Source organism: Eucyclogobius newberryi, unplaced genomic scaffold, assembly GCF_026437365.1.
Source record: "Eucyclogobius newberryi isolate DKJ021-1_F unplaced genomic scaffold, fEucNew1.0.hap1 SCAF_5, whole genome shotgun sequence".
NCBI classification, from domain to species: domain Eukaryota; kingdom Metazoa; phylum Chordata; class Actinopteri; order Gobiiformes; family Gobiidae; genus Eucyclogobius; species Eucyclogobius newberryi.
In genome coordinates this window covers 17,960,851-17,981,049 of record NW_027316167.1, presented here as the reverse complement: position 1 = coordinate 17,981,049, position 20,199 = coordinate 17,960,851, and the positions used below count along the sequence as shown (strand labels likewise).

Here is a 20,199-nt window from a genome sequence, read left to right as displayed (position 1 = left end):
AGAGGGGAGAACAAGAGCTCATGTCCACCTTGTGTGTTTCTTCTGAATGTTCACATATGTATTTCTCAGCCTCAGTGGACAGTGCGTCTCTGATGGTGTCTGAGGTGGCTGACCCGGACCAGACTTGCTCCTCTGACGACCTGTGCTCTCTGGAGGTGCAGGGCTCAGACCTGTCTCCGTACGGGACTCTGCACACGGCCCCCGCAGACGGCAGTTGCACCAGCCTTGAGCTGTGCACACGACACGCTCGTTGTCACCGTGGCCTGGTGTGCTCCGGGGCACGTCCCAGTGACACTGGCTACAGTGAGTCGTCCCACACTCAGGAGGAGCGTTCTCCAGACTGGTCCTCAGAGAACTACAGTAACCTGGACCAGGAGGACTCCACTGAACACGCTCACCTCAGTGAGGAGCTCCGGGCCATGCACATCAGTGACGAACTGGCCTCAGCCAAACAGTTACCAGAGGAGCCCAAGCCCTCTCCTCACTCCCTCATAAAGGCTCGTATGATGAGCCGTAAGCTGACTCTCCCAGTCACTATGTCGCCTCCGCCGCAGCCCTGCTCCCCCACATCAGTGGCCTCTTCTGGGGGGACTTCTGCCTTCAGCCCTCTGGCTCCTTCTCTGTCCCCATCGCCTCCAGCTCGGGCTCGAGGCCCGCGGTTATGTTTCAGTGTGTGGTCTCCTGCATCGTCACAGCCGCCCTCCACCTCCTCTACCTCAGCTCAGGGCAACTCCCCTGACCGGCCGCGGGGGCTGAGAGCGGCCAGGAAGTACCGCAAACTGGCACGCATCGTCCGCTCCACCAGCGACCCGCTGGCCTGCTCTACCACCACAGGAGGTCTGTTTGGGAGAAACGAAAACTAGTTTTACTGAATAAAGATACCCAAAATCAACAAAGACATAACGTATGTTAATTGATTTCAGGAGACAATTATGGCTGTGCTGCAGCAAACAACCCGGCTGAGGATTCAGTGCATGTTTCACAAGAACAAGGTAAATTCACAAAACATAAGGCAGTAACTTTGTTAAAATAATTCATAACATATGGTAAAAAAAAGTTAACTTGATATGTTTTAAGTGGCCAGCAAACCCAGTCACACCAGCACTAAGAAGCAGCAGAAGGAAGCCAAAAAGATTGACCTCCAAGGGAAATCCCGGACCGTGCACACTCACGAGCGCCCTCACTCTCTGGCCGACCTGAAGATGTACAAAGACACCAAGATCCTGGTGGCCAAGTTCCTGGAGCACTCCAGCTGCAGTCTACCTCCTGAAGTCCAACAGGTCGTCAACAACATCAAGTGTGTCATCAAATCAGACGAGAAACACATGGAGGAGGCTATTTTTAGTGCCAACGTCATTGATCAGGTAACTCGATTAGATTTACTGCTGTGAAATCATGTCAATCTAATGAGGCTTTGACCGAAGCGTTGGCTTGTGCTTGGTGGAAGTCAGAAACATTGACTTATGATTTTAAATGTATTCAAATATTGTTTGAATTGTCGGACAAATAAAGACATTAATAGTACTAAAGAATAGGCTTTTTTCCTATATAATGGGAAAGCTACTATGTTTTATGTCCAAGTCCCGAAGTCCCCCGAAGTCCCCGAAGTCTAACCCAAAAACCTTTTTAACTTTTGTTTACTTTGTATCAACAAGCAAACCAAAGACTGATTTAAGCTAAAGGGTTATATATATTACTGGAGAGATGAAATAAGTGTCTGGGTAGAGAGACTCCCCACTCCTTCTGCAGATGGTCAAAACAAGAAGCATTGGAGGGTGGGGGTCAAGAGGCGGAGTTTATTGGAGAGGAGCTCCTGAACTTCAGTCGATCATAATAACTCCAAATTACCAATGAGAAAATAGTAAATACAGACTACGACCAATACTACTGATACTCCTAATGCATAACCAGTGATCCCATCTGCCTATTGGTAAACTTGACCATGAACAAAAGCTTTTCCCCCCCTTTTGAATTTGTCAAATGTACATTTATTTACAAGATGAGACCGTTTGGGTTTCAGCAAAAAATAAATCAATGTAACCTTTGTGCCTGCACAGATGATGACTCAGCGGATAACAGGCAGTCCCAGAAAACACACCTACGAGGACCTGCACCTCCAGAGCTGTGGGGCCCTGAGCTCCTCCCCGTCCCCCTCTCTGCACCGTCCCACACACGCCCAGCCCCACACTACCAGCGCACCCACCAACCCCCCAGAATCGCCCTCATCTGAACAGGGCGTTTTGTGCAGAGAAACTGTTCTTTGACCTCAGTGAGAACGTCAAGGGGTAATTTAAGGACACTGGTGCAGCCACAGAACACTCCGCGTCTGAGCAGTGACATACAACTGCTCTTGCGTTGGAAGATAAAGTGCAAAGCGAAGTGGGGTTGCAGCAGTTTGCCCGAAATGGACTCCATGTGTCTTCTATAGTGCCCAGAGAGACTGTGCCAAGTCATCAGCAGAGATGGTAGCAAACTCGATACTGAGCCTGCCACCGTCTGTGGTGACTATTTTTCTCATCAAAAACAGGAATGTTTCTCCCTCAGGGGATGTTTTATACCGAATTTCCTCTATTAAGAGATATACACTTCTGTTATGTTGGATGTTGGGGTGCCAGACAATGATTAATGTTGCTCTTTTCCTTTAAAGACACAACGGGAATTGTTTTGTATTGAACTGTGAACTGACCAGCCTGGGCATATAAGCCATTCTTTTCAGGCGTTGTGGAGTTGTTTCTGATGGTGAGGTGGTGGTGGTGTGTATTTTGTAGTGCCACTGGTTCAAGAACATTGCAGATGTGGAGTATTTAACTTACCTCATTGTGTTCAAATTCTTATCAGTGTTATAATAAACTATGGATTTATATGTGGTGTTTGTTTCTTATTTTCCATTTAAAGAATGACATTGGTTACGATCTATACTTTCAGGATAGAGTTTAACTATTAATAAGGTACATATACATAGTTCAGATCATATGTATTACTGTTGATCAAGCTAAACATATATTCATAACACTCTTATTTTGAAATGTTTGCGCCGCTGTTTTGACACAGACCGGAAGCTGTCCTGTTGCCAGTGTTGAATTTGACAGAAAAAACGATCAGAATCAGATTTGAGAAACAGCGCTTTTTTTACTCTATGAGGGGTCTTCGTCTTTTAAGGGTTCGGTGTTTTATTGTGCGCTTCACATCTTTCCTCTGAAGAAACGGACCTTTGTGTGGTGCACGTGTGCGTTTGTCGGCTCGGCTCGTTGTTAGCACTGGACAGGTTTAGCTCAGTCCGTCTCTGTCCCGCAGACATAACCCAGCTCGTGTAGCAAACGCGTTTCTCGGTGTTTGTGATGGACTGTGCGGCTAAACGCGTCGTAGCGTTTCCGGACGGGACAGTCGAGTCGTGAGCTAACGCTAGCTCGTCTCGGCACAGATCCGTCCACGTCTGTGTTTGGCGCTGCCAGCTGGACAGGCCACGTCCCCGGGCGGATCACTGACTCTGGACAAACTGCAGAGATGTCAGGTTTGCGGAAGCAGCGCTCAAACAGAAGAACAGAGACGATGTGAGAGGTGCTAACGGCGTCATTAGGCATTCTCAGCAGATCCGCGGCATGTCACGTATGTGGAGGAGTTTGACACAGGGACAGTGCTGAAGAAGTGTCGTTGTTTTTGAGATGGTGGGGTTTGGTGCAAATCGACGTGGAGGCCGCCTCCCGTCCTTCATTTTGATCTTTTTGATGGTGGTCATCGCCATCCTGTCTTTCAACTATTGGACAGTGTCCAACAAGCACGGGCGGCTGCAGGACGAGCTGGCCGAGGCGCAGACGCAGGTGAAGCGCACAGATGCGGCGCGGAGCCGCCTGGAAAAGCGCAACTCTGAGCTCATGGTGCAGGTGGACTCTCACAGGAAGCAGATCGAGCAGAAGGACGGAGACTACAGTGTCCTGGAGGGCAAACTACAAGCGCGAGAGGCCCTCATCAAGAAGTGCTCCGACGAGAGGGTAAGTTCAGCTCCTGACGAGGGCGAGCTGTGCCTGTCTTCACCAGTGTTGAGGCGCAGCAGGTGTTTAGGACTTACTGAGAAGACTTGAACTGTTCTAAACACTGTCCTGAACATGTGCCATTCAGCTTTTCATCATGCATGTGCAATACTGTTACACTCCTGTGCAATACTGTCACACTCCTGTGCAACACTGTCACACTCCTGTGCAACACTGTCACACTCCTGTGCAACACTGTCACACTCCTGTGCAACACTGTTACACAACACTGTCACACTCCTGTGCAACACTGTCACACTCCTGTGCAACACTGTCACACTCCTGTGCAACACTGTCACACTCCTGTGCAACACTGTCACACTCCTGTGCAACACTGTTACACAACACTGTCACACTCCTGTGCAACACTGTCACACTCCTGTGCAACACTGTCACACTCCTGTGCAACACTGTCACACTCCTGTGCAACACTGTCACACTCCTGTGCAACACTGTTACACAACACTGTTACACTCCTGTGCAACACTGTTACACAACACTGTTACACTCCTGTGCAATACTGTTACACTCCTGTGCAACACTGTGACGGTGTAAATCATCCCTGGTGCTATAGTTTCTGTCCATACAACAGCTGTAAATAAGAGCGTTGTTATTTCTAAGTTATCGTTTTTCATTGTTATACTTCTGTGCCTTATCGTGTTGCAACACTAGAATGTCCCCATTGTGGGACAAATAAAGTCGTCCGATTGTACTATTACAGCCTGATGCCCTTGATACAGTTCAATCTGTATTAAGAATTTAATGATCTCTGGTTGTTATCAGAGGACTTGACATTTCCTTGGCTTTGCAAGATAAGATAGAGATTAAGGATTTAAAACAAAAGATATATTTTGAAAAAGTCCTACAGTTTTGACTTTAACAGGAAGCTGAAAACTCATGAACACCACTATATTTTATCACTCACTTGAATCGTGGCTTGTTACTGTGGTATTTTTTTAAGTTCAAGGAAGCTGTATGAATGACGGTCGTGTTTGTGTAACCTAAGAAGAAGGAAATGCTTATATTGAAATAGTTCTGGTGTGGCATTGTAATTTACTCTGCTGGTATCCCGTCAGTTATTGTACACTTAACCCTGGCCTAGTCCTATTCCTGGTTCTGCCCCTAAACATTGTGCCAACACTGGATTTTGCCTACATTTGTATAATTTATGATTTGTGTACAGGAGACTTGTGCACTAGCAAATTCCAAGAGGCACAGTCAGCATCATGGGACACATAATTTGACATCTGCAGTAATATAATAATAATAATAATTATTATTATTATTATTATTATTATTATTATTATTATTTATTTGTATATATAACTAATTATGAATTATCTGTGCCTTTACCTTCTGCACAACACTTTTAACTATATAGGAAAGTGTACCAAGAGCAATTTTCAAGAAGGAAGTAAGTGTCCTGGTTCAAACCAAACGGCTCAAGTTTTTTTTTAAAGGTTAATGTGGCACCACTCCTTTATCTCAGCAGCCCGGCCTTTCACAAACACACAGTACACATATTATTTACCAGTATCCGCCTTGCTAAAATACTCCTCAAGGAAATGTTTTTTAATAGTAAATTATTAAGTGCCTTTCTTTTGGGCCACTGCAAATTCAAGAAGAAATGAACCATGTCGAGCAGATGCGTCCATGGGTTTTATAGTGATGATAAATGATGGCCAAAGAAACCATAGAAATGAGCAATTCTAAACAAAATATAGAAAAATCCACACATGCAAGAGAAAAAAGGCGTGCGACTGAAACAAACACGAAGGTTCAGGATTCTTATGAAAACATGGAGACCTAATAAACTAAACTCTGACTAAATATCGGTGTTTTTCTGCTGCTGTTTAGCTGTTGGACTAAACTGAAATAATGTGAAACGTACGATCAGATTCTCAATAAAATATGTAATTCCTCATTGTTTTAGCATCTGAAATGTTTATAATGAAATATTGTACTCAAAGCAGCCTGCTCTTTTGTTGTTCATTGTTCATTGTTGGCCTAATGCAAGGGTCTTAAACACTTGTCATTTCTAGTGAGAATGAACACAATTTTTTTCAGTTACTACTAATATTTAAATGATAAACTCTAACTGCTGCTCAAAGCTATTTGCCTGCAGACCACAGCAGGAGTCTTGCATAAGCCTCTTACAAACTTGACAAACCAGATGCGTACCTTACTGTTCTTGTTTCTGGTAGTTACGTATTAATGGAATGGTTAAACGTTCTTCTTCCCAGGTTAAGTTGCAAGGAGATGTCACAGCTCAAATGACTGAAATCCAGAGACTCAAAGGTATGTTTTGTCCACCAGGGAGCAGTCGCAAATGCTATGACCTGTATTATAACAGGCATTTTATTTTTGCTCTAACTGAGTTTGAGTGCGTTTTGAGCAGAACAGCTGAAAGAACTGAAGCAGGAGTTTATTAAACAAGAGGAGCAGCTCAAAGAAGTGAAGAGAAACAGCACTACCTTGGAGAGAAAGCTGGAGTATGAGAGGTATGTTGAGAGGGGATTACGGCTTCTCCAGTTATCGTCAAGGAGCTAAGTTTGCGCTTTGTATTTGCAGTTTACAATGTGGCCGACAAATTGCACAGCTAAAAGAGGAATATGAAGAAACAAAAAGGGGTTTGGAAGTGGAAGCATCAAAATTAAGACAGGTTGGTGAAGAAGTATTTGTTTATCACATCTTATTTAGCCTCTTAAATGAGTATGGCATTTCTCTGGTGTAATAGGTTGTGTCTCATGCAAGTTTTTTTTGTCCTCAGAATGTAATAGTCAACCAGAAGAATGTTATTGGTAAAGATGGAGCCAAGGTGGAAGCAGAGCACCACCTAGTGACGACTCACCAGCATGGCGCCCCAGAGTTAAAAGGTAGCGATTTGTTAAATGTATTATGTCATAAAATTGTTCTGTGGTCTCCAAAAATCATGACTTGGACTCTACTGTGTTCCAGACGAAATGGGGAAACCTGGCAGTGATGCTGGCATGCCTGGTATTGAGGACAGTGAAGTAGGAAAAATTGAAGACAATGGACCATTTGGTAAGTATTGTCCTTTCATGCTATAATGACACACATGGACTTGCATTCTGACACATTCTTCTTGACTCTAACGTTCAGCACTAAAGAAACCGGCCATCACTCAGAAGCAGAGTGAGGCCCTGGAGGCAGCGGCGGCTCCTGTCGGAGCTGGAGCTGGAGTCGGAGCGGCGGATGGACCCGGAGCCCAGGGCCTGTTGCTGGACCAGCCCAGGTTGCAGCTGGACGCTCGGGCACCGGTCGTGGTCGCGAAGGGCTTCAGCAACCAAGACAAGCCAGTGGTGTTCGAGGAGGACAACAAGGCTATGAAAGCAGATGAAGTGGGCGAGCAGCAGAGACAGCTCGGAGGTACAGCAACACATTTCTGGGGTTGAGTAAAATTGTTATAAAATAAAACTCAACACTGTACATGGTGGAGTAAATCTTTAAGAAAACGTGTTCAATAAGTGGCTGTGACTTTGGTTATGTACAAGTACATCATATGGTCTTCAGTGAATTGTACCAGTGACATTTCAAGTGATTACTGCAGTGTACTTTCACATACAGTTGGCCCCATCTCACCTAGTACACGTCAGTAGATTGGCCAGTATCAGGGAACTGGTCAAACCGCTGCCTACATGCAGGTGAAAATGTCAACATGGGGAAAACGTTGCTGCCCGCATTAAGAGAGTGTGGGAATTACAGCTGCAGCAAAAACCTAATCGCTCCGAATGCAAAATGCGGCTCATTCACAGTAACACGAAACGACATTGTGCTAAATATAGCTTTTAATTGGTTGATTACAAGGTAGATTAATGTTACCAAGTCCCATTAAATGTATAAAAGTGCGTGTTGACTGAAGACGGCAAAGATGTAGATTGAGGGGGTTTTGAGTGACAGTGGGGGAGGACTGTGGAGCAGGGGGAAATTGAATTAAATTACAAATCATTTTTCTTTGACACTTCTTCTTAGTGATCTATTTATGTGTTAAATTAAAGGTGACTATTTTGTTAGGCTGTCGGTCTTTAGTTGTTTAGTCGATTAATCAGTGGATTAGTGTTTTAGTCAACTATAAAATGTGTGTAAGTCGACTTGCATGATAAAATGCCGGGAGTGAATAATGAGATATTTAAGTTTTGAAAGCTTTCGCCAGTTCATTGTCCCCTTTAGCTGACTATTCCATCAACAGGTTATGTCTTTTATCAACCACAAATGACTTTAGTTGACTAAAGCCCTACTATTTTGTTGTCTAACAGTTGAAATGTTCCTTTTGCAGCTCCTGACCATGTCCCAGGAAATATCGAACATGCAAAGCCTGTTCCTCTGCCTGCAAACCCTGCACAGCTGCCCAACCCCATTCAGGCCCACCGCCCCAAAGACCAGGCAGAACCCATGCGCCACAGGCAAAGTGAGTGGCTCTGCTACACACAAAGTTTATCTGAGTTTGCTTTAAAAAATAAATACATTTACAAGCAGCTCATAAATATTTATATTTGGCTTGCGTTACCTTCTGTGCATCGCTCAACTCCCAGGTCTGCCATGAATTTACAAGTTTGTTACAATTTTTAAAGGAGAAAACTGTATTTCCGCTGATGTACGAACACAATCAGGGAGTCTAGAGAGTGCTTGATTGCATCTGGCACCTTTCTAGGCTTTTCCCTGCTTTTCCCCCTCTTCTACCTACAATTCTTCCTAACAAATACTGACTGCGTTACTGCTGTCTAAGAATGTCACAATACAACATTTTAGTGTTGCCATTATTGTGAGAATTTACAACTCTATTATTGTCACAACGAATTATAGTCATTATAGTTGTCCTGTCATCACAACGTTCCAATAAATTAGTTACATACACTCTTTTGGAGTGAAATTACTCTTTTTAAAATTACTATATTTATGTTGTGACCAAAATAATCTCGATCCCTTAACTCCTTGATTGATCAGGCCAAACAGATGAATGTTCTCTTTTCTACATGATAAATTTTCTTTATTTTCTGTCTTGAACTACCTCAATTTAAAGCTACCAACAATCACTCCTCTGATATATCCTCTGATATAACTTGATCTGTTTGATTTGATCACCGTAACACTCCCTCCCGCCCCGCTCTCCCTGCCAAATCTCCCACAATTGCCTCTGCTCTCCTTCCCCTTCCTGATGAGGCCCTTCTCTGCCTCCTGCAGGCCGGTTCTTTGATGAGAACGAGTCCCCAGTAGATCCGCAGCACGGCTCTAAGCTGGCGGACTACAATGGGGACGATGGCAACGTGGGTGAGTATGAGGCAGACAAGCAGGCCGAGCTAGCCTACAATGAGGAAGAGGATGGTGATGGTGGGGAGGAAGACGTCCAAGGTGAGCCAGGTCTGAGGTCTAGACCGAACTGTGTCCACCGCCATTCCTCCTCACTCCACCCATGTCCTGCTGCCACCCCTGCGTCTGTCCCAGCCGCGCTTACATCGTCACAGTAGCACACAGTAAATCACTGTCAACTCGCCATCATTAAACTTCATTATAAATCATGTTATGAGTAATTAGATACATCATAAACTGGTTAGTCTGTGTTTTGCTGTGTGGTTACTGTGTCTTTAGCTATCTAATACTTTCAGCTTCAAAACATGACTAGCTCCATTGTTACATCACACTGGGATCGCATAAAGCATCTAAAGTCATTGTTTCCATCACCAGACCAATATCACAGTGGCTGCATTTAGCCACGCACTGTTCTGTGAGTGCACCATGATAGTATTTTCTTTCCTGCCTGCTCTTCATTTTAGCAGTGCCACCTGTCACTGCCCACCACATCTGACCCACATCTTGCCCACCAGATAAAATTAGCCCACTGTGTTGATGTCGAAGCTAGTTGTAAAGTGCATGTCCATGTTGTTTTGTTGTGCTTCGAATTTCTTCATTTTCATGATTTGTGTATTTTTTTGCTTGTATACTTCAATTGGCTTTTTTATTTTTATTTTTTATTATTTTTAATTTTTTAATTATATTCTATGATATGATATGTTACAAGTTTGGACTCTGTAAGAGTGAAATGGAAAGGTGTGTCCAAAGTTTTGACTGGTGTTTAATATATACTACATTTGTTATTTAATGGTCATATTTATCACAACAAGTATTTAACAATTGAATGTTATTTTGTGATACAGCAGTTACAATGTTTTGTTGTTTGTTTCTAGATGATGAAGACCGTGACATGCAAGGGGAGCGGGCTGTGGATTATGGAAAAAGACATCAACCTATTGATATTTTGTGAACATAAACTTCTGGACTTCCTAAAATGAGATGTTCCACCATCACCAAGACCTTTTTTGGTAGTTTTTCATTGCTGGAATTAAAAAGTCTGTCTTCAATGTCATAGACTTTTCTGAAACAGGCATTGAATTACGTAGAAACGCTCTCAAGATCACCATTGTGGCCAACGTTGTGGTTGATCTTCTGGTTGTAAGTTATAACAAAGGTAGATGTATAATATACATTGACTATTTCAAATTTGAAGAGTCGTCTCTCATCTCAACTATGAGGACAAAGGGCTCAATAAGGTTTTTTTTCCTACATTTCATGCACACACTCCAACCATGGTATGCTATGAAGAATTTCCAGCAGAAAAAGAATGGACTTCTTTCGAGATGAAATGCCTGTGATTTGTTTGACTAATTAAGTACTTTGAAGTAAAAGACACTCATCGCCATTGAGTTCAATGCATGTATTTGAAACTGTAATCAAACCGGGCAAAAATACTGATGCTTAAGCAATACTTAGTTTCTTCATGATGTGCAAACTAATGTTGCCTCTAGAAGACTTCCCTCCATTATGTCTTGTACATAAATGAACTGTTACGGTTTGTATTCAGAACAGCCTTTAAGGGATATCTGGAAATAAAACTAGCTTTTGTGATAAAATAGTGGTTTGTTATGAAAAGGCACAGAAAATGTAATTTAAAATTAAACGCTATATATTGAAGGTGCCACTGGTCAAGGTTGGCAAGAGTGAAATGGAGCCGATCAAAGTAAAGCCTAAAACTCAAACCTTAATCGTGGTTAAGTCAAAATATGTAGGTTACATGGAATACCTGGATCTGATGTTTCAACAAATGTTCTGTTTTTACATCAATATTATTTGTAAGATGATTTGCATGTGACACTAAACACATACAATTGTATTTTTGTGCCATAATGAGGCATAATAATCATGGTTTGTATGAGCTGTGTGCGGCAGCAGCAGCAGGTGACTGTCCCTGCAGAAGCGTGCAGCAGGGTGCAAGAGGGTGCAAGAGGGTGCAGCGCTTGTGTGAGGGGGTGTGTCTGTGTTCATACGGGTATTTGCTGCACAGACTCGGAGCAGAGGCGGGAAATGGCGCCTGCTGCTAAACTCGACGCGGTGTAGTGTTGTAGACGCGGCCCTTTCGCGGATCCACAGAGAAAGTCAAGCCAGGAAAAACACAAATTCCTCCGCTGTGATGTTTTTTCTGCGCTGAGCTGTCAATCTCCAGAGACTGCGGATCACTGTAATGTAAGACGCTACTGTTTGTCCGTGTGTTTGCGGCTCGGAGTTTTGCAGCGCTGATAGCCACAGGGCGAGTATGTCTTCACTGTTTGTCCAATGTCCACATCTGTGAGCTCCGAGTACGCGACGGTACGAGCTAAGTCTGCTAAGCTAAAACATTGCGAAGGACAGAGCTAAAGTGCGGCCTAGTGTCCAGCGCGGACACGACTTACACTGGTGCAAAAACACCGCTTTGTGCAAAACACGGCTCGTGCTGTTCAGCGTGATCGAGAGTGGCCACTCGCACACGGTGTGATTTTAACATTCTTAAAGAGGAACATTGACAAACCTTTAGCGGGTTCAAATCTCCATGATTAAAAGTGTTATGACTAGACTCGCTTACATACCACGTGGATCGGGTAAATGTTTGGGTAACATGTGGGACATGCTGGTTATTCGGTTTTTATTGTGTTTTGATTGGCAGAAATGATAAATAGCCAGAAAATGTGTGGCAATTAGTGTTATCACTGTGTTCATTCAACATTAACTGTGTTGAGGCACATATTTTACTCATACGCGCTTAGATAAATTATCTACTCTTTTCAAGCTCTCCAATAATCAAATTTACCATAATAATTTTGTTATGTTGACGGAATTGGCGCTAGCTTAGCCTAGGCTAGCACGGATGCTACGTGAACCAGGACAAACTAGTCTTGATGTTCAGCATTTACAAACACGCACAACACGGTGTTGAGTGTATCACAGCACATTTACTGAAACAGTCGTGTTTTGTTACTCTTTGACTTTTTATATCTCTTAACCAGCCCTCCGAAGATGCTAGCTACTATGCTAACTGTTTGGTTAAATTAGCTGCATCCTGGTAATCACGCTAATTGTTGCTTGTTTACGGTAGACGCGACCGGTTCAAAACGTGTCCTCTTTGTGGGCCATGTGGACTGTCTTTCAAACTACATCTTGTAAATGACACATGTTAAAGCCTAAGTTCTTAAGAGGATATTGTGGGCTGCAGGGCCGCAGAATGGTGCCTGTAGCTATCACAGACTGTATATGAGCTAAACCTGTAGCCGAGCGTCTGTGCGACAGTGGCATGTTCCTATTTCCCGCTCAGTTCGTCAGGACCTACTTCACTGTCCTCGAGAGATGACCATGGCATTGTTCACATACAGTAGTCAATAACGCCCATTTGTGAAATGACATTTTGAATTTAAAAAACATGCATTTGTATCATCCAAATCGAACTGTCACTGGTTATTGGCAAAAAATATATACTGTAAACTTCTGCCGTTTAAAATCCCGAAAATTTATTTTAGAGCATATGGCCTGGTACTTTAAGTTTGTGTCAATAAAAAAAAGCAAATATATGGTTGAATTGTATGTCTGAGAGTGTGTTATGTCCAGACATATTTTCATCCAGCTGCTGTTACACAAGACTTTTGGAGGCAGGCTCAGCAGACAGACAATTCATGTTCACTTTCAATAGTTAGTTTTTTCAGTAGCATCTGAGAAGAAAACTGACCAATTATCCAGCTCACTGCCTATCGCTGAAGACCAGTAGACTAAAAAATGCACTTTAAAGATATCAATTAGCTCTTTATTTCAAAGGCAATATCACACAATGTATTTTACTATGTTTTTCTTCTACTGTATGGGCAGAACAAAAACAGCTGCTGCTGTGATTCACTGTGATGTAAGTGTAATGGGATCTTAAACGTATCCAGATGTTAGTGAAATGCACTAGTTTACTTTGGTGCATAAAGGAAACTCAGAAATACTCAATAGTTTCTAATGTACTTTTGCCATTGATAGATTGTACATTCTGTTGTCTTCCTGGTCTTCTATCATATTCTACTTGTGTGTGTGTGTTTTTTTTTTTTAACAGATTTACATGTGACTGCGCCAACAATGAGGCTGAGAATGCGTAAAGCGTCTCAGCAGTCAAACCCCGGGCTGGCAGGGCGCCCAAACAGGACCAAGCGGAGGCATTCAGAAGTGGAAGAGGACACTCCTACAAGTGGTGGCAGAGGCTTGTTTTCTACCATTAAGAAGTTCATCAGAGGAAATGCTGTCAAGGTAATGACTTCTTTGCTCTTCTGATTTTGGGCTTGCCTCTTTATCAAAATGTAATGCCATTTCATGCCACTTTTCTGGGACGAAGGTCTATGTTCCCCTGGATTTAAACAGTGTTTCTTTGTGCAGAGTGTCATGTTTCCCAAGAAATGATTGTAGGAATGCAGCGGCTTGTCGGAGTCCAGCTTGGTTCTAATTTTAGATACTAGCTCAGAGTTTGTGTGCAGGGACAGGAGGCGGGAACAAGTGTAAAGGCTATAACGCTACTATGAAAAGCTTTGTGCCATGATAGAATTGTTTGGATATATTTTATAATACATTTATTCAACTACGGTATGTGTAAAAAAAAAAAAAAAAAATTGCCCAGCATATATTAAATATATTACTTCAGTCCATATTGCAGTGTTTTTTTTTTTTTTTAAGTTTTGAAATGTATTCAAAAGTACATTAAACGGAGTGCCACAGACCAGTGGAAAGTAAAGTGCATCTTTTCAAACGCATTTAACAAAGATGTGACTGAGCAACCACACCTTTTTAATGTGACTTGGGACATTAATGTTTTGCCTCTATCACTCTTGTGTTTATTTAAAACCCCAGTGCAACGTTTCGGCCAATAAATAATACATTTATTTTTTCAACAAGCATCCTTCCTGTAAGCAGGCTTGCATCTCTGTCATAAACCACATGTCATAAAACATATCTATCTTCAGAAAGTTTCATACTGTTCCCATAAGTTATAATACTGAAGTTATTTAGAACATTTTGTCAGAATGTACTTATAATTTCAGCTGGAGAAGAAATTACTACATTAGCTTAATAGTTCATGGATGTTTCAGAAACGACATCAGACCAGCTTGAGTTGATTCAGACTTTCAGAAGAGTTCGTACATTAGGAAGGAGCCAGAGAAGATTTATGGATGTTGAAGGGGAATGAGGGTTTTCAGGATGACCCCTCCAAACTTGGTAATGAGTTTTATCTCAAACACTGATGTTATAACCCACACGTGTGTTCTTTAGGCGCAGGAGAATCCGCCCAAAAAGTCACGAATCCAATGTGATGCGGACAACAACCTGATCACCTCCACTCCAGATGCTAACACTCCTCACGGCAGAGTTGGCAGGAAAGGCCCCGTTAATGGCCGTAAGTCACTTGCATAGCACTCAAAAACAATAATAATTAGACTTCATTAATTCATTAATTCCTGGTTTTGTTTATCAACAGAGGCCACTAATCATGACACGAGTAAGGACAAATCCAATGGGAGCTTGGAGGAGACCAAGGCTGTCGAGGTGACAAGCCCACCCAGGACAACCCTTCTTGGGACCATCTTCTCTCCAGTTTTCAACTTTTTTTCTCCGGCTAAAAATGGTAAGAAAACAAATACAAATTATGGATGAGAATCAATAAAAAAACAAATTGATCTCAAATCTGACAAATTTAATTGCAATTATAATGCGTTAAAGGTTGAATGGACGATGTTTTTGGCCCAAATCTGAGTCTTATTTCCTCGTGGCGTGGACTGCAAATTAGTCCTGCCACGTATCAATCATAAAACGCACCTACGGCTCACCTGCAGCCGCGTGCGGCTCGTCCCCCGAGAGCAGCACGGTTCCGCGTGTCTAAGCGCATTGATCCATCATAATGTAGTTCCGTCAGTGTACGGGACAAAATTAGGACGGAGATGGACAGTTCGAGCTGACTCATAAGAGACTGAAATCTACGGGAGATGCGATGCAATCCGTCGCGCTAATAAACAAACGCACGTGTGTGTTGTATCAGTCCGCACGCCTGAGTTCTCAAATCGCCGAAAAATCGTCCATTGCGCCTTTAATGTTAATTTTTCCCCGGCCTCATGCAAATATTTTTAATTGGGGATGCACACCATTGTTGACACTCACATTTTATTATCCATATTTTAGAATTATCTGAGGCAGGGGCCCCTTTTACTTTACAGATTTAAATGAATTCCCTTTCTGCTTTCAGCCTCGTCTGGGTCCGACTCTCCAGACCAGGCGCTGGAGGCTGAGGAGATCGTCAAGCAGCTGGACATGGAGCAGACTGTGGAGACCCCGACCAGCACGGGCGCATCAGCAGAAGAAATGTGTACCGCCACAAACTTCTACTCCAGTGTCTCGCACCTGCCTCCACTGCGGACACCTATCATCCCTGAGATCCTAGCTGTTGCAGAAGAGGCGGCGGAGCTGGAGGCGGATGCTGACCTGCCACCTCTCACAGGTGAACATTACAACAAATGCCTCATCAAATTATAACGGCGTTAACACTAATGTACTTGTTGTATTGTTTTCTCTGTTTTATGTTGCACCGAATCACCAAGAAAGTTCCTATGTTTGTGAATTTTGTTCATTGACAATGGCAGTAAATCCATTCTGATTCTGTTGCAGCTCCAGGCTCCAGTCCTGAAATAACCTATGTGGATTCTCCACCTGCAGCGGTCCCCCCTGAAACCTCTTATGAGGAAGACTGGGAAGTGTTTGATCCGTGAGTAACATCTCAATATCACTTAGTGGAATAATAGAGGATTCTTCGGCAATTTGAGAACTCAAGCGTCTGTTAGTCCCCTTTTTTTTTTTTAAAGTGCGCATGCGCACGCTCACCCCCGTGCGGAAGCGCACAACAGCCCAGTTGATACACGTGCGTTTGTTTATTTGCGTGACGGATCGCATCACATCTCTAGTCTCCTAATTTCTGTCTCTTCTGAGCTCGAACACAGTCTCTGTCGTCATTTTGTACTGTACACTCAAGGAACTCGCTAAACACACACCGGCATATCAACCACGCATGCGCAGCCAGGGAAACGTGCTGCCATGCTGGGAACGAGCCAGAACGAGGCTGCAGATGTGCAGTGGGACGAAAGGGATAATTGACATGTGGGAGAACTACTGGGCACGAGGAAATAAGACTCAGATTTGGCGCCAAAAAAAATCCTCTCTTCCTTTTTAAAAGAAAAGTGCACGTACTGCAACTTTTCCTCATGCACAGATCTTTCTCTGACAAAATCTTGTAAACATAACCTTGATTTTGGTTATTTGTACCTACAGGTATTTTTTCATCAAGCATGTCCCTCCGCTGACAGAAGAGCAGCTCACTCGTAAGCCAGCGTTACCGTTGAAGACTCGCAGTACACCTGAATTCTCTCTGGTCTTAGACTTGGTCAGTGAGTTTTATTCTTGACCCATAATAAAAACAAATGAAACAATTGAAACTTACTGACCGCTCTTTATTTTCCCTCAAGGATGAAACCTTGGTTCACTGCAGTTTAAATGAACTGGAGGATGCTGCACTAACCTTCCCTGTCCTCTTTCAGGATGTCATCTATCAGGTACATCCCACCTTCTTTTCACCACTAGAGGGCACGATAGATCTAGTATTTAGACAGTGATGTTAAAGTAACATTTGGGACCTTTTATGTGCCAGAAAATGCTTGTGTGACACCTTGAGGACTTACACTGATGATTCTGTGCAGGTTTATGTCCGCTTGAGGCCATTTTTTAGGGAGTTTCTGGAGCGGATGTCTCAAATCTACGAGATTATCCTTTTCACAGCATCAAAAAAGGTGTACGCCGATAAATTGCTGAATATCTTGGATCCTAAGAAGCAGCTAGTAAGGTATATGAAAAGTTGCTTGATAAATTCATTTACCATTGAGCGTTTTTTTTCTTTGTTTTTTAATTTGATTTCTTCTATCGTCTTAACCAGGCACAGATTGTTTCGAGAGCATTGCGTCTGTGTCCAGGGAAACTACATTAAGGATCTCAACATTTTAGGCAGAGACCTGTCGAAGACCGTCATCATTGACAATTCACCACAAGCCTTTGCTTATCAGGTAATGCATAACAAAATTACGTTTGAAATGTTTGCAATACCTTTTTTAAGGTGTATTTTACATCCAAACTATTGCATGTTTTTTAGTTGTCCAATGGTATTCCAATTGAGAGCTGGTTTATGGACAAGAATGACAATGAGCTTTTGAAACTGGTGCCCTTCCTGGAGAAATTGGTGGAGATGGTAAGTTCTATGACAAACTTATCAAATTGGCAATAAAAGTAAATATGATGTGTAATTTTGCCTATTCGCTCGCTTCCACCAGAACGAAGATGTCCGACCGCACGTCCGAGAGAGGTTTCGTCTTCACGACCTTTTGCCCCCCGACTGAACGTGACCGCTTTTGCTCAAAGTGGGACATCATGAAATAACTGACAGACAAAACAAGAGTGTAAAAAGACAGACTACAACATTGCCATTTTTTTAAAACGTTGAGCTTTTGTTTCGGCCTTTTTACTTTTAACATCCATCCTAGTTGTTTAAAAAAAAGAGAGAGAGAGAGAGAGAGAGAGAGAGAGAGAGAGAGAGAGAGAAAGAAAAATCTTAAAAGAAATGTTTTTTGCAAATATGGACGTAATTTTCTAAATCTCATCACGTATAAACAAAAGCCCATGTAGACTTTCACACTGACTCTGTGGAGCAGGACCGTTTTGTTTTTGGTGCTGACTTTGGACGTGTCGCCAGGAAAGAGAAGCTTCATCTTACTGCATCTGGTGCTCACACAGGTGACTCTTTGGCTACAGACTTGAATCAGCCGCCTGGACGCTGTGTGTACGTTTACTCTGAGCAACGCAACACCTGAGAACTGTAGCCACTAAAATCATATGCATTCCTCTGTAGCTGGGTCACATTTCTATAGTTGGTTGCAGTTTTATTTTCCCGGTGTTTGTAAGCGGATAGGAACTGTTTTGGTTATGTTTGTAATATATTTTAACCTAGGTGGGGTGTAACGCGAGTGCTTTTGTTTCCATTGAAGACTATGAATGGTGCATAATAATGACGGTCCACTCCCCCACGGAACAAAACTAATACTTTAGTAGAGAAATCCCATCAAGTTGTACAAAAAAAAGTTTCGGCATTCATTTTCGAAGTGATCAGCGACGACGTGAACCTCTCTAACTGTAGTATTTTTGTCATTTGTCTATAATCAGTATTGTATTTTAACATATTCAAGTATTCTGGCAAAGTCACTGCTTTGGTTTCTCTTGTGTTGTGGTGGCTGTTTGTAGCATTATGGCTAATGTAGCACATATTTGCCCGTGTGTCTACGCAGATCTGTGGCCAGACCTTGTACCAGCGGCCTCTGGCACCAGCATCCCACTTGCCTTCGGGGGCAACGGTCATTCTCACTGCCCCTCAGCTTAACTTTTGAAAGCTTTTTTTAACGTTGAAGCCCTCTTTAATGTTTTAAAAATCCTAACTTCATGAATGTGTTTAGCTCAGAACGAACTTTGAGCCGAATTGTCAGGACCGGCTCAGTCACCTTTTTAAAAGCAAAATGATCTAGTGCTAAGCGCCACGGTGCGATCAAAGTGCATTCTATGTTTTCAAGTGATTCTAGTATATCTGTTGGTCTGGATTGCCTGTACAGTGCCATGCAAGTACGCTACCAGAATTGTCCATCTCCTCTTATAAAAACTCCCTTCTCTTAAGCAGATGACAATCAGAACTTAAGTCATTGTTGCTGAAACCTGGAGATCTCCATTGAATGTGCAGCTTGTGTTGTGTGTGTGTGACTATTCAAAATGTTTGCTGGCTCAATCCATCTAATTCAAACCTTTGCTAGCTTTTACCTTTCTGCTCCACATATTAAAAGCTCCCATATTTACAGGGCACAATGGCGGACACGTTGTCTTGAGTGCACTTGTTCAGACAATGAATGTAAAAGAAATCTGGGTCTGTTTTTTCCAAATTCATTGTTATGGTTCCAAATCACAAACTAAAGGTGCACATTATCAAGAGACTTTTGACCCAAACCTCATCCCATTGACCATTGTCCATAGACATGACATTGTTACTCCTATAGAGACAAAACAGCAGCTCTATACCGTACAGAGTGTTATTACTTGTATGTTCAGGATCGGTGGAAGTAGTTTTTATTCAGCTCATTTATTGTGCATTACCAGTTTGTTGTACAAGAGTACAATACATGCAGCTTCATGTTTTAAAAAAAATCCTTAAAATAAGGAAATCTTTTTGTATTTTTGATTTCAAAAGGCATGTCATATCTACTTTTAAATGTATTAATGAAGATTTAACTACATCAAATGGAGTTTTTTGTTTTCTTACAAATGTTTTAGTTTAGCGCAATGTCACTGAACTGTAACTTAGCATGTAGAATACGCCTTGCTTTGGAAAAGTACTGAAGTAAATTTGAATCATGGCACTTTTTCTGCAGAAAAGAGCAATATGTAGATATGGTTATCCATTTACTCTGTGCTGAGGATGTATTTAAAAAGACATCTTTGTAAACCAACTGGCTGTATGCTATTGTAAAGTGTATATACAGTTACATTGACTTTCTGAAACAAAGTTTTAAAGGTGAAACCTGTCCATGCTGTGATTATTTCACTTTTGATACAATATGGTTTGGTAAGGTGGGCAAAGTGTTTACAAGAGGCAGAACTAAAACTGTAAGTAAATGTAGTTACATTAACAAACGTCTTATTTCTAATGATCAGCCTACAGCAAATAAAAAGAACTGAAAGTAATATTTGAAAGTACCCTACA

General features: G+C 42.4%; 3 protein-coding genes across 6 annotated transcripts in view; all 3 read left to right on the top strand.

The window, feature by feature from the left end:
* Positions 1-2,863, top strand: part of fam189a1 (family with sequence similarity 189 member A1) — a 110,479-nt gene extending 107,616 nt beyond the window's left edge. Inside the window, exons 9-12 of the mRNA XM_072465180.1 lie at positions 70-837; positions 924-992; positions 1,078-1,364; positions 2,058-2,863. Of these exons, the coding sequence (XP_072321281.1) occupies positions 70-837; positions 924-992; positions 1,078-1,364; positions 2,058-2,264 (1,331 nt within the window). The 3' untranslated portion in view covers positions 2,265-2,863. The remainder of the gene's footprint in view (positions 1-69; positions 838-923; positions 993-1,077; positions 1,365-2,057) is intronic.
* A 259-nt stretch (positions 2,864-3,122) lies between these two features.
* On the top strand, positions 3,123-10,954 carry golm2 (golgi membrane protein 2). Of its 3 annotated transcripts, none has more exons than XM_072464790.1 (10): positions 3,123-3,989; positions 6,272-6,326; positions 6,427-6,529; positions 6,600-6,690; positions 6,799-6,904; positions 6,987-7,073; positions 7,152-7,418; positions 8,326-8,457; positions 9,231-9,317; positions 10,232-10,954. In XM_072464790.1, exons 1-10 carry the CDS (start codon positions 3,663-3,665, stop codon positions 10,306-10,308), a joined length of 1,332 nt encoding a protein of 443 aa, XP_072320891.1. In that variant the 5' UTR covers positions 3,123-3,662; the 3' UTR covers positions 10,309-10,954. The 3 variants fall into 3 exon arrangements, with proteins under 3 accessions (XP_072320891.1, XP_072320890.1, XP_072320892.1); XM_072464789.1 differs by having other exon boundaries at positions 9,231-9,398; XM_072464791.1 differs by lacking the exon at positions 9,231-9,317 and having other exon boundaries at positions 3,124-3,989.
* A 394-nt stretch (positions 10,955-11,348) lies between these two features.
* ctdspl2b (CTD (carboxy-terminal domain, RNA polymerase II, polypeptide A) small phosphatase like 2b) lies at positions 11,349-20,016 on the top strand. Of its 2 annotated transcripts, XR_011931206.1 has the most exons (13): positions 11,349-11,564; positions 13,438-13,628; positions 14,643-14,766; positions 14,848-14,994; positions 15,610-15,861; positions 16,029-16,125; positions 16,686-16,797; positions 16,880-16,966; positions 17,111-17,253; positions 17,344-17,470; positions 17,557-17,652; positions 17,735-17,946; positions 17,992-20,016. XR_011931206.1 is itself a non-coding variant. In XM_072464674.1 (12 exons), the coding sequence occupies exons 2-12, from the start codon at positions 13,461-13,463 to the stop codon at positions 17,798-17,800; spliced, it is 1,419 nt and encodes a 472-aa protein (XP_072320775.1). In that variant the 5' UTR covers positions 13,141-13,245; positions 13,438-13,460; the 3' UTR covers positions 17,801-17,846. The 2 variants fall into 2 exon arrangements, 1 of the variants encoding a protein (XP_072320775.1); XM_072464674.1 differs by lacking the exons at positions 11,349-11,564; positions 17,992-20,016 and adding an exon at positions 13,141-13,245 and having other exon boundaries at positions 17,735-17,846.
* Positions 20,017-20,199: the final 183 nt, after the last annotated feature.